This window comes from Pipistrellus kuhlii, unplaced genomic scaffold (genome assembly GCF_014108245.1).
Source record: "Pipistrellus kuhlii isolate mPipKuh1 unplaced genomic scaffold, mPipKuh1.p scaffold_m20_p_13, whole genome shotgun sequence".
Classification (NCBI taxonomy): Eukaryota; Metazoa; Chordata; class Mammalia; order Chiroptera; family Vespertilionidae; genus Pipistrellus; species Pipistrellus kuhlii.
Window position 1 is genome coordinate 25,542,464 of NW_023425438.1, and position 14,707 is coordinate 25,557,170.

Genomic DNA, 14,707 nt, shown 5'->3' on the forward strand with positions numbered 1-14,707 from the left:
CCTAAGGAATCCACAAAGAAGCTACTAGAACCAATAAGTCCAGAAAGGTTGCAGGATATGATTTTTTTTTTTTAAAAGCAATTACAGTTCTATATATAATACTAGCAATGAGCAATCTGAGAATGGATTAAGAAAATTTACAACAGCATCAAAAAGAATAAAATACCTAAGGAACAAAATTATAGAAAAGTACAAGACTTACAAACTTAAAACTACAAAATACTGCTTAAAGAAATTAAAGAACACTTAAATGAAAAGACATCCCATGTTTATGTATTAGAAGGCATTATTATTAAGATAGTAATGCTATTCAAACTGATCTATACGGAATCTCTATCAAAATTCTAGACAGTTTTTTTTTAGCAGAAATTGGCAAGCCAATTGTAGAAATCACCTAAAAATGCAGGGCAAAATAATCTTGAAAAAACAACAAATTTGGAGAACACTTCCCCTTTTTAAAACTTCCTACAAACCTACAGTAATCAAGACAATATAGTTGCACAAGATGGAGAGAGATCAGTGGAATAAATTAAGAGTCCAAAATAAACCCTTACGTTTATAGTCAACCTGATTTCAACAAGGTGTCAAGACAATTCAATGAGGAAAATAATACTTTCTTTCAACAAATGGTGCTGGAAGAATGAAATTGGAGCCTTACTTTACACCGTATATTAAAAAAATGGACCGAAGGCCTAAGAAGCTTAAACTATAAAACTCTTAGAAGAAGAAAAAATAGGCACAAATCTTCATTACTTTGGGTGGGAGAGTAAAATTCCACCACTGTGAAAAAGTTTGGCAATTGCTCAAAAAGTTAAACACAGAGCTACAATATGACCTAGCAATTCCACTTCTAGGAATTCCTACCCAAAAGACTAGAAAAGAAAACCTTCCAGAATGTCCACACAAAAACTTGTACAATGAATGTTTATAGCAGCTATCCATACTATCCATAATAATTAAAAAGAAGAAACATCAAATATCCATAACTGATGAATGGACAAACAAAATGTGGTGCCCTGGCAGGTGTGCACCGGAAGGTCATGTTCGATTCCCAGTCAGGGCACATCCCCAAGTGTGGGTTCGATCCCTAGTGGGGTGTGTACAGGAGGCAACTGATTGATGTTTCTCTCTCACATCCATGTTTGTCTCTGTCTCCCTTCCTCTCTCTGAAATGAATAAAATAAAAATTAAAAAAATTCCTTGGGTGAGGAATATATAGTATACCCACACAATGAAATATAATTGGGCCAGGAAAAAAAAGTGAAGTTCTGATAGTACTACAACATGTTTGAAAACATTCTGCTAAGTGAAAGAAGCCAGACACCAAAGGTCACATAGTTGTGTAAGCCTGTTTATATGGCATGTCTAGAGTTGGCAATTCTATAGTGACTGAAAGTGGATTCGTGGTTGCCAGTAACTGGGAGGAGTGGAGATGGGGAATGACTGCTAAAGGAGGCTGGAGGGATGATGAAAATGTTCTGAAATTAGATAATGGTGATGGTTACACAATTCTGTGGCCATACTAAATATCAATGAATTATATACTTAAAAAAATGAAAAGGTAACTAAAAAATTTACTTGTTTTAACATTTATTTGTCTACTAAGTTCAAACTCTACAAGAAAGAATGTTGTGCTAAAAGCAGTTTGGCTCAGTGGATAGAGCGTTGGCCTGCCGACGGAAAGGTCCTAGATTAGATTCCAGTCAAGGGCATGTACCTTGGTTGCGGGCACATCCCCAGTAGGGGGTGTGCAGGAGGCAGCTGATCGATGTTTCTCTCTCATCGATGTTTCTAACTCTCTATCCCTCTCCTTTCCTCTCTGTAAAAAATCAATAAAATATGTATTTTTAAAAAAAAGCATGTTGTCTTACCCTACCATATCTTGGAGCTGAGTACAAAGCTTGGACCAACTAAAATAGTACTGATTGACTGATTAGAATGAATGCATACTTTATGCCAATTTAAGGCATGCACTAATTCTAATTAATTTATTCAAAAAATGCTTGTATGCTTTGGATCTAACATTTGTTTTGAACTATTTTCGGATATCTACATTTACAAAATAACAAATAGCAATGCTTTCAGATAATTGATAGCAAATTTTGTTTTATGGGCTGTATCTCCTTGTAGATTCTGAAGGACTGCCGAGTGCCTTTCATCTTTATATTGTCATAATCAGCTTCAATAATATTTGCTGTCAGAATGGTATGTAAATAGTGGCCAGATTAATCTTAGAAAGAAAACATTGTAATTAAACACTATAATGTCTTCAAATCAAAATAATGGACATCTTTAAATAAAGAAACTGTTGGGTCACTAAAATGCTAATTTTGGGATCCTCTGCAATCACTTTACTAGTTCTGTTTATGAACGAAGAGTTTAATGGCCTCTTTATTGTTGAGAAACCAACATTAAGATACAGGGCTTGTAAAAGGATAGCATAACCTTTCATGGTTCCTCAGAGCTCCTGTACTGCAGAATAAGCATTAATCATGCACAGTAACTTAATGCTACTTTACTTTTATATAAAATGCGCATGAAATATCCTTTTAAAGACCTAAGATTAATTTAGCAATTGCCTTTCCTCTTCACAGCGGTGGGCAGTACTTATGAATTACTAAAATAATCTTGACCTGTTAAATTTTTGTCATTTAGGAAAAAAGTGATTGTCCACTCGTTTTCAAAATGGGGAAAGTATTTATTTTGTGATGTGCCATGCATAGGGCTGTACCACCTTTTACCAACTAAATTTTTAATTTAAAATAATTGAATACACTGCAATCTTTCCTTCAAAATAAAAACTTCTGGCCCAGCGAAGAGTAAGAAAAGTTGCCTACATCTGGTAATCATAAACTATCATCTGTCATGGCTAAAAATAGTGCTAGTACACACAGAAGTCATCCAATTACATCTTGCCTCAAATCAAATTCTTACTGAATCTCTTCCTTGAATAGCCTGAAGTCAGGTTTCAACGTTAAAATCTTTTGTCTAGCGGGAGAAAAAGTTGACCTAGTTGGTCACAGTAATACTGGGAAGGAATGGCTGTAGGAAAATACCTACCTCTTAAACAAAAGCAAATATTAAGTTCTCTTTAACAGAGTCAGGTGAACAATGAATAAGGCAGTTAAATAGGAAAACTAAACAATATTAAAAATTAGAATATTAAAATTTTAGTTGCTATTTTTCACAATCATAATCTTAATAATAAGTCATTATGTATTAACTAGAAATCACGGTCCTTAATCAAATTCTTCTCAACTACTAGGAAAAGTGATGAAAATTCAGTCAATCATTTAGCACTACATAGTAAGCTTTTACTTCCACAGAGAAAGCATTCACTTGGCTAATAAATGACAGGTGACGGTCCAGAAAAAGATCTGTGCAGAGTGGGAGCTTAACTCTGTCTTCCATTTCCGTCAGCATGCCCCAGATTAGATGGCTGAACTTAGTTTCCCCGTGTGTAAAACTAGGAAAATGATAACCTCCTAACAAGTTAGTTTAAGCTGAGAGGAGATGTCATATGTGGAAATCAAGTTAATATTTCAAGAGATGAAGTCAAGCGGGGCAATCGAATATTAAATGCAATGCTTAATTAAGCTCTGATTTTTTTTTTTTTAAGTGAATTCAACTTTCTCTGAAAGGACTGCTAACTTGGTTTTAGTTAGCAAGTTTCAGATGGATGGATACCTAGTATTGCTACAAAGAGCCTTCATTAAATACTTGTCAAACCAGCATCTCTCCTGGCTTTCTTTTCTTCCTATTAACTAGAGTTTTTGAAAGATACACAATTTCAGATCCTTGTCTCTTTCCTGCCTTACTTCTGAGAATAGTACAGTGTATTGGTCAATTTCAACCACCATACATCTAAGGAAAAAATATTTTATGTATAAATTCTATATTTAAATTTCCTTTAATAATTTAGTGATCCCTGAGCAAGGAACTATGCAAGTACTTTGTATACATTACCATTAATCACAACTACTCTACAAAGTATTATCTGCTATACATGAGGCTTAGAGGTATTATTATAAATAAATTGTGCAGGCTTACAGATTGAAATTCAGCTCTGGCCATGAAGATCTCATTTTTCCCATCATACCACGCTTTGTATTTAAAGGTATATGTCAGTACTCAAGTTTGCTTTTTATCCTACCTGAGGATCCCAAATAGTATTTCAATCTCAATTGGAGGAGTAGCAATTTACTAACACGAGCAGATTTATATACTAGTACATCATATACCATGAGCAGAGTTATATACATATACAATTTCAGTAATAATATTACTGGAATTTATAATAAATCCTATTGTTTAAATTGCAAACTGATTCCTAGAAGCTATCTAAATGTTCTCACTTTGAAAATAAAAATTGGAAACTATATCCAGATAAAACAACACAAATCAACCACAATGTAAAATTGAAAATCTTTCTAATAATGCAGGATTTTATGAGTTTAATATTATGAGCAATATTGGAGAATTACTCCAAAAAAGATCCAGTAGGCACTTCAACCAGAACATATGACCTCAAAAGATTAAAAGAAGCCACTAGGAAAGTTAATAAAACCCTTGAACACTTTTTGTAAAGGTATATCATATATGATCCACTGAGAAATTCAACCATGAAGTAGAAGATGACATTTTGCACTACCAAATAATTCTGTGGTAAAAATTACACACACTAAAAGTCCCAAAATTTGATTTACCCTCACTTCATTCTAAGAACAACCTACAGCTGTGATTACACCGTTTCATTAAGAACAAACTAAAAATTGCCCTACCCGGTTTGGCTCAGTGGATAGAGCATTGGCCTGTGGACTGAAAGGTCCCAGGTTCTATTCCGGTCAAGGGCATGTACCTTGGTTGCAGGCACATCCCAGTAGGAGGTGTGCAGGAGGCAGCTGATAGATATTTCTCTCTCATCGATATTTCTAACTCTCTTCCCTCTCCCTTCCACTCTGTAAATAAAATAAAATAAAATATATATTCAAAATAAACTAAAATTTGTTTTTATAGCTATTGGTTTTATCTACACTAATAAAAGAGTAAGATGCAAATTGACTGTACATTCACAACACCCACCAGCCAATCAGGAGTATGCATATTAAGACAACAAAGATGGCGGGTTAATTTGCATATGCAGGCACTGGGTGGCTGGGGGCAGGACAGGACGCTTACATCGTTATCATGGCAACAACACAGGCATTCTGCACCGCCCCAGCTCCTCCAGGCAGCGTGGGAAGGCAGAAAGGCAGGCGGCTCCAGCCTAAGCGAAGGTGGTGCGGGCAGCCAGGGGAAGGAAGACCCATTCTTGCAAGAATCTTCATGCATGGGCCTCTAGTTTCAACATAAAAGTCTTTATCAAATCCTTTATTAGCTATGAAATGAGTTTGCTTCAAGTAGTCTTTTCTTCCCTACATTAAGTGTCTTTACATAGAAAATGCTTCAATACATTACATAAAGGTAAAAACTACCTGTGGTTGTTAGTTGATTCTAGGGATAATCAAACTTCTCTGAGGTAGCAAACAGTGAAGTTACCACACATGCCTCATTTTTAAGTTAATTCAATTCACCAATATCCTAAATTACTTAATATAGCTTTCAATACTTCCTTTACGCCTATTGATTCTATTTCCAGCTTTATTATTAAGAGAACAAAAAAATATATATATATACAATAAAAAATAATTCTAACCTCCCACTTCCAATCTCAAACTGTAATTTTCCCTGCACAGGAAAATTCATATATGTAGCAAATTCCACTTTCTCTAAGGTAAAGCTTAAAAAAATACATTCTCTCTAAGCATGTATTTACACATATTTTGAGCCAATGGGTCTCCCTACCTGCAGAGACTTGAACAATCTTCAGTTGTGAAGGATGTCACAGTAAGGACTCTACTTATACAAAATCTGTATTTCAGATAAATTTTGATAAGCATGGTTATTTTAAATTACTAGAATGTAGCCAAGACTTACACAAATGAACGCCTAAAATTAGATTACACATTGGTTCAATGCATAACATGCTATGGTGTAAATTTTACTTCTTGTTGGCATCCAAACATTACAAGACATAGGCACCAGGCCTTGCTCAGAATCCAATTTTCTACTATGGAAACTAAATAGAAAGCATTGTTCTGTACCTCTAGAAACTTGAAAAGCTTAATATTCCAGAAGGGAGGGGGACTCAAAGCAAATTACTAATACAAAAAAAGAATGAACTTCATTAATAGGTAAACTAGTTTGTTATATTAATACTTCTATAACTTTATACACCTGTTGTACACTCTCCAAAATAAATGCTGAGTAAATGGCCAATAGTACAGATAAACAAGGTAATGCCTCTATTCATATCACTGACCAGAATAATCTAAATTATATTAGATTAAAAATACACAAATAAGTGTATATAACAAAGAACAGTTATAATTCCTCTCATTTTTACAGAAAGTCAGAATTTTAGCAAATCTAACTAGTATAGTCTGAGAGTAGAAATTCCTAAATCTACCTCACTGTCAAACTCTTTAATAATAGAGGTGCAGGGATATCATTCATATTTGATATTTTTTAAGCTTACAGGTACTCTGAGCTCTTTAAGTACAATGCTACAAAGTACAATATGGTGATGATAGAGTATTTAAGAAGAGACCATAGTATTTCAGTGTCTATCAACACCTTACATAAATGCTGATGAGGTGATTGGATTAAATGTGAAAGCCATTAAGCAGATTTAAATAGAGATATTTACACATTTTATAATGCCCACCCTCCCCCATACAGACACACACCAGGTAACATAAGTCAGCATTACCCATGATAACGCAGGGAAATAAAATGTGGTCTCAGAATACTGCCCCATAGATGCAAAGAGAAGTACTGGCTAAATTAAACGTAATAACATCCTTTAGCCTAAATTCTAACAAGAGATGGAATTAACTCAATAAATAAAAAGGTGATGTAGGGAATACATACAGACCAGAATAAGAATTCTATTCACTGCTTAAATATGTTTCCTACATTCAAGCATGTAATCCAATCCCCAAGGACGAAGAGAAATTATACTCCTGGTCCATAGGGTTCCTACTGGGCTTAACCTTTTGACAACTAGCACCTCCCTTCTTTTATAGCTTGTGGAATAGACTACTGCCTCTTTTATTGTAGAGTGAAGATCACACAAAAAAGAAATATATACCATGTTCGGTAAGATGCCAGAACTATTAATGAATAAACTATAAAAACATGTATCATTAGCTTTTATCTTCAGTTGTTCAAGTATAAATATAAACAATGGCCCTGTGCCACAAGCTATGTGGTCCTAAACAAATAATCTCTTTAGCTTTCTTGAGTTCCTTACCTATGAAATGAGAAAGTTAGAGGGGGAAAAAAATGATCAAATGATTTGTCTGCAGGTAATCTAAAACTCCTGGACTTATAAAAGTTGCTTAAGTTACTTAACTGTTTGTTCCCTTAAGAGGGGGTAAAACAGGGAATCGCTTTCCTTATTTCTCCTACTTGAAAAAACTTTTTTTTTTTTTTAATTATCCAAGAATGTATGTATAGAGTTCAAGGCCAGGAGTAAACCTGGCTGAATATCAGAGCTCTCAGCCTCTTGCTTGATGGAGAAGCCGTGAAGAGTCAAAAAGGAGACCTAGTGTTGAAGCCACTGTTCCTGCCTTCAAGGAATTTGCAGGCTAGAAAAAGAGCCAAGATATACATATAAATAACTCTCATAAAAGCTACACCCCAGCCTGCTGGCGTGACTCAGTAGGTTGCGCACTGACTGGACCTATGAACCAGGAGGTCACAGTTCAATTCCCGGTCAGGGCACGTGCCCAGGTTGTGGGCTCAATCCCCAGCATGGATTTGAGAGGATCAGTGAACACCTCAGGCAGGACTGGGCTGTTGAGAAGTACAACTCAGGCAAAATAAAATGGGGCTAAAGGGCATCCTACACAGAAGGGGGAGGGGGGGAACACAAGCAAATGCAAAGAACAGGCATGTTTAGGGAACAAGTCCTTCAGTGTGGATGGAGACAAAATAATGGGATATGGGATTATAAAGGTTGGGACTAGACCAAGCATGTCAAACTCGCAGCCCATGTCTCGTCTATTTGGCCCATGTTAGCCTTTGAGTTTGACATGCCTGGACTAGAACATGGAATGCCTTATAAAAGTTCAAGGTAGATTGTATAAGCTTTAATTGAAAAGTAAAGAAAGTCCTTTAAGTGCTACAATTAGAGGAACACTCTTGGAACATTAACTACGTTATGACGTGGGATTTAGTGGAAAAACTAGTTGGGAGTCCTCATGAAAAAATAGAGTACCCAGACCAGTGCTCTCACTGCTTATCCATATAGGAAAAAACATGTGCAAATTTACTTTTTAAATGCAAACCTGATTATCATCAAGTAATACACTTAAAAACTGACAAAACAGCTCTCTCGGAAAGAGTTAAGATCATCAGAAAGGCATAGTTATCGTAGTATTTAATCTTGGCCAGGGTTTCAGGACAGACGCTCCATTAGATTGCTCAAAATAATTTGTACAGTCTTGCTGGAGGGTAGTTTTGCAACAAATGCCTAAGTATTATAACCCAGCAATTTAGAAATCATGGATAAAAACCAAGATTTAGATTCAATTATACTCATTTTTGTATAGTTCACACTTGCCCCAAACTTCAGGAATAACATGAATATTTAACTGTATGGGATTAGTAGTACACACTTAGAATACTACAGCATTAAAACAATGTGGAATATCTTTTAAATGAAAGGAATTTCCCCCAGTTATGGGGGGGTTGGGGAGGGATGATGAATACAGAACAAAATGTACCATATTGCCCTCCCAACTCTGACTGAAACTTCATGTTGCCCTTTGGGCACTGTAAAAAAATAGATACCAAAACCACTCTGTGTGAAGAGATGAATGCCTAAACAATGGGCTTCAAGTTTAGATTGGGAAGTAGAGGGTTTTTCTCTAATCAACAGGTCTCTCAATTGGTTAACATCAAAGTTCCCTTCTCTGGCATTTCTTTTTGGGGTAGGGGGCATTCCCAGGGGGTAGGAAGGCATTTATTTCAAGCAGCAAGACCCTGCTCCTCTATCTGAATGTCGGTGTATGTGTACAACTGTACCCACATAGTCAGTGACCTTAAGCTTTAGAAGAAATGGGAAGTGGCTTATCAAAAGCAAAAACCAAGGAGCCCAACAACCACCTGTGCAGGGACGTATGTTCCAGAAATGGTTCAAAGCTACCATATCTTAAGGTACAAACTGAATTCTAATCCTAGAAACATTTCTATCCCCACCCTACAGAAACTTCCCTCAAAGGTCATACCTATAGCACGTTAAATGCCAAATTCAAAAAATACTACTATTAATGGACAGCGGTGCACATATTCCTGAAATTCCACAGAGTCCGCACCATTTCTCAGTCTCCACGTTAAACAGTTTCTCAGTATTTAACTGCTCATTCCTTCTTAGAAATCCTCTCCCCCTTACCACGCTTCTGCTTCTTTCACTGCCCTGACAACTTCCCGATCTCTCCCGGTGCTTCACCTCCCCACAATGGTGGTTTTAGGTTTTCCTTCACTCATCTTCAGTTCTCTCTGTGCAAACACAGCAGTCCAGTCTTATCCATGTTGCATGGAAATATTAAATGGAAAAATCCAAAACAGAAGCAGTAAGTTTAAAACTGAACCCCATTCTGAGTAGTGTGATGAAACCTCATGCTGTTCCACTCCCACCTGCTCAGGGCAGGAATCACCCCTTTGTCCAGCGTATCCATGCTGCATATGCCTCCAGCCCTTCAGTCACTTTAGCCGTCCTACTTACCAGATCAACTGTGGATTCTTAGTTCAAGTAACCCTCCTATTACTTAATAATGACCCCCAGAGTATAAGAGTAGTGGTGCTGGCAATGCAGATGGGCCAAAGAGAGGCCGTAAAGTGCTTCCTTTAAGTGAAAAAGTAAAACATCCTCAACTTAATAAGAAAAAACATCATATGCTGAGATTGCTAAGATCAATAAGACTGAATCTTCTGTCTGTGAAATTATGGGAAAACTAAATTTGGGCTAGTTTTGCTGTCACATCTCACATGCAAAAGTTATGACCACAGTGTGTGGTAAGTGCTCAGTTATGATAGAAAAGGCATTGCATTTCTGTGGAAGACATGGAGAGCACACGTGTTCCGACCGACAGCAATGTGTTGTGTGCCAGAAAGCACTGAGCCTATACAAGGACTTCAGCAAGAGACCCCCTAAAACGAGTGACCATATTTACATAACTTTCATTACTGTATATTGTTTTAATTGTTTTATACTGTTAGATACTGCTGTTAATCTCCTACTGTGCCTAATTTATAAGTAAAACTTTACCATAGGTATGTATAGGGAAAAACATAGTACTCCATAGGCTTGGTACTATCCTCAGCTTCAGGCACCCATGGGGTCTTGGCATGTATTCCCACAGATAAATGGTACTGCTATCCTCACTTGTCTCACTTTGTATTCAATTCCCAATAATTCTTTTATCGTTAAATCTGTCATTTCTCTGAGCTTCTCAAGAGCTATTCTATCATCACTTCATATTTGAAGCTTCTAAAACCAAGCTTGGCATTATTCCTACCTACCTGAGTTCTATTTCTACAAATACTAATGCCCTAGCATTGCCAATGTTTTGCTGTGACTGAAATTTCAGTTGCCCTCTGAGCGCCTCCTTCACCCTAGTCCCACAAATCTATGTCAAATGCTAAGTATTCCTTCTTTCTCAAATCTGCCACTTCCCTTTCATTCCTATTTCAAGCCAAGCTCGGGCACTATGTGCCTTAAATCTGGGTACATACAGTCATCCTAACGGTTCTGAGTTCTTCTCCAAGTTATTTCACATAGCACCCCAGACCAGTCTTTCAAACTTACTATATTTTATTACTCTCTACTTTAAAACTCCCAAAGGCTCTTTATTCCCTTTATGGTAAAGACCAAAACACAAAGTCTTCTGCAATCTAGCACACAGCATCTTTATAGACCACAGAACATCAAAACTGGAAGCCTAGAGATCACAGACCTGAGGAAACTAAGACCCCAAGGTCTTACTCTGGCCAACATCAAAACATGCCACCACAGAAACTTAAAAGCCTAGATTGGTGTTTCCTAAATTTGTAATTCATGACTATTACATGAATTACATCAGAATGCATAATGTGAAGATTGCCAGGCCTTTCACCTGTAAATTCTGATGTGGTAGATCTGAGTATGGTCACAGGAATCTGCATTTTTAAGCACCATGTGATTCTTATATTCAGAGAAGTTTGAGGAAACCTGATCTAGATCCTACAAATCTTCTATTTAATCACATTACTCTTATTTTCAACTACTGTCCTATAAATATTCTGTCCTACCCAGAAATTACTATACAGGCTCAGTGAATATCTTATTTAGTGGTTATATCATTCTTCCACACCACCCAAACCCCAAAACTACCCACTCCTTCTTATTTTTAAGCAATTCAAAATCCTGTGACTGTCTTAATCAATGCTTCCCATATAACCTCAATAATCAAGTACAATGTAGATTCCAACTTTTTAAGTATCCTAAGAATAATAGAATATCCAAGGTGAAAAATATGTTAAAAATACAAATTATTAGTATTGGTCTGAGCCTGAAAGATAAAATGTTTTTAAAAATCCAACACAAAAAACAAATGATTTTAAACACTGAAATCAGAGTACTTCTCACTTCTGTTATACCATTATATTTTCATTAGATGACTAGATGTGCTTAAGGGGATGGGGGATTGGACAGTAGAAAAGTAATGGGTCTAAATACATTTTTTAAAATATACCTAGAATCTAGATTAGGTTCTTCCTTCTACTGTCACACACATTTCATAAAACTCAACCCATGTCAGCCTCAGCTTTTCACCAATTCCCATTTAAGTCATAACCTAAAATCTACAACATTAAAATTAACTGCTGATAAAGAAAATACTAAAATATAATTTCACCAATGAATCTGAAATAGGTAAAGTTAGTCTTACCAAGTAAAAAAGCCACAGACAAGGACTAAAAAATATTAGGCCATTATACTTACATACAGAGTGAGGCTCCCTAGAGACATTTGAGTAAATTTGATTTTATATTTAGTGCCTAAAAATTTATGATATAATATGGACTATACTAGAGTCTAATTTTTCCTGTCACAAAATATCCCTAAATTAGTTCAGCAAATAAATAACTTATGATGTTATTAAATGTTCTAAGATTTAAATGATTAATATAGAACCTTATTAGTTGCAGAGTAGGCCCTGATGTGACTTTTCACCCATTTTTAAATCCTGTATTTATTGCATTATCACTACTATATTTCCTTAGCAAAAACTAGTGTATCGATTCACATTTCACTTTGTATTGCTAATAATGTCCAGAATGATGAAAAAAATGTTTTCTTTATTAAATAAATTCACATGTAAAGAAACCATAAAGGTAAAAATCCAAAGCTGTGTTGTTTTCTAATCTTTAAATTGTATCTCAATATGAACGCAATCTTAAACTCACCTTTCCCCCACATTTCCTTATTAAACAGATTTTTGAAAAGAGATTGTGAGGGTTATTATAATTAGTTCCACATATTGCTTTTGGAAACATTATTATTAACCTATCTAGCAATTTTACTGTAGAAGGATATATATTTTTTTAAATTATAAAACTTTAATGTGGCCAGAAAAAAAAACTACGTGTGGACTATTAGGACTACTTAATTGCTTCAATAATTTTTTAAGATAATTTATTATAAGTGGTCAGACACACACAATCTACCACCTTCTTTTTGTGAAAATGGTACACTTAATCATCTACATAATATTTTTTAAATATTCATTACAGTCAACATTTCACCACTTATGGACTTAAATTCTTACACAACGATCCACTGAGATTTGAAAGGATCTAGGCTTTCAAGGGGGAGGAAAGAGGATCAAGATCAATGATTGGTTATTACAAGGACAAAGGTTAGTGACTTAAATATAGACGAGCATGACAAATTATTGTGTATACATATAACGATTTCAAGATACACAAAAATGTAATCTAATTAAAAGGAGGCTGGTAACCATTTTAAATGCTCAATAAGATTCCCAAAGAAGAAAACAGGCTCATCGCAAGCAAACACAATATCTTGCTACCTACAAACCTTCAGATAGGATTTCAACTATACCAATTTAAAAAAAAAACAAAAAAACTTAGTCACAGAGAATACGTCATAATGAAATACAAAAATAGCAATGTAGATCTATCAGACCAAAGTGACCGACAGAGGAAATGTGTTGAAACCATACTGCTTAAAATGTGCAGGATTAAACAGAACCTGATCAAAGACAGGACTGCGAACACTAAATCAAACGCCAGGGAAACAGAACAGCATAGCATGCCTTTTCCCCCATACACAACCAAATGTAAAAAACACAGGTTTCACTTTCAATCCAAAATACATCTACACGGTAAAGTTCATTCATAGCAATATATCACTGATCACATAAATAGAAACGCTGAATAGATTAAAAAGCAGATATACCCTTGTCCTTCCAATTTTTCTTCTGACCGTCCATCTCGTCACGATCTGCCCTCCAGACACAATTATCAATTATGCATACCAACAGGAAAGCTGCAGCTGCAAAAGTCTACCCCTGAGACATGAAATATCCGTTTCCCCAACCGAAGCCTGCAGTCTCCGGCTGCACAACTGCAGCAGGGCTGGAGTCACCTGACGCCTGCTGGGTGTGGAGCAGTCTGACGCAGTGCAATCTGTAACTAGGCTACTAATACTCAGGCACTCCTGCCTTCTTTCTGTGTATTGTTCTGGTCTTTTTGCTTGTTGCTCACACCAAAAGGAGCTACTTTTTTTTTTTTTTTTTTTTTTTTTTTTGCAAGGGGGAGGAGGGGCAGCCTACCAAAAGAAAGAAAAAAGGGCAGTTCTTTCGGCATTTAACCAACGAATATATTTGAAGTACACTTAAGGCATGTACAGTTTTTTTGTTTTGCTTTAAATTATACTGCTGCTTTTCAGTTTCATCTAAAACTCTAAAATAAAAATCAGTGATTTACCTGTTAAGAAAAAAAAAAAAAAAAAGCTAACACAGACTGATTGCAAAGCTTATTCATAAAAACATATGATTTGTCACATAATTTTAATGGCTCAGTAAGATTTCTATTCAGAAGACTGAAAAGCAGACAGGTCCCAGTCCTTCAAACATTTCTTCTGACCATCCACCTAAGTCACGATCTGCCCTCCAGATGCAATGATCAATTTTGCACATCGACAGGAAGGTTGCAATAGCTTTTATCTCGTGGGTAATAGCTTACATTTCAAGCTGGGGAAATGCTAAGTCTCTTTTTACTTTCTCCTAAGATTAAGGCTTAAAGCATTCATCATTTGCACCCTTTGGAGGGTATAAGCAGAGAATCATAAAGTCAAGTTATTTATGTTTATTTAATATATGCTCCTCAATAGAAAAAAAGCTTTTATTCAATTTCAACAATCTTCCTAATGCAATGGTATTTTTTCATTCTTCTCCAATTAAGGAAATTCAGAGAGTTACGAATCTATACTTATTCTGAATTTATCACCCGTTCCAACTCAATCTCTCAATAAATATCTATGAGCTTGAGGAGAAATATTTATGTGCTAACTATATCATTTGCCATGGGGAAATGT

At 35.8% G+C, this 14,707-nt stretch overlaps 1 protein-coding gene and 1 long non-coding RNA gene across 6 annotated transcripts in view; both read right to left on the reverse strand.

Annotated features, from left to right (window-relative positions):
- The window catches only part of RTN4 (reticulon 4), a 57,181-nt gene that overhangs the window by 16,709 nt on the left and 25,765 nt on the right, over positions 1–14,707 (reverse strand). Inside the window, exon 1 of one of the 5 annotated variants that reach the window (XM_036435341.2) lies at positions 13,568–13,820. The exons of the other annotated variants lie outside the window; for them this stretch is intronic. Within the exon in view, the coding sequence (XP_036291234.1) occupies positions 13,568–13,601 (34 nt within the window). The 5' untranslated portion in view covers positions 13,602–13,820. Of the gene's footprint in view, positions 1–13,567; positions 13,821–14,707 lie in introns of those variants that run through there. 5 annotated transcript variants of the gene reach the window in all.
- On the reverse strand, positions 8,108–13,560 carry LOC123652217. The gene is made up of 2 exons (XR_006741421.1): positions 8,899–13,560; positions 8,108–8,849 (listed from the first exon to the last, which is right to left on the reverse strand). It is a non-coding gene; the product is annotated as an uncharacterized LOC123652217 (long non-coding RNA).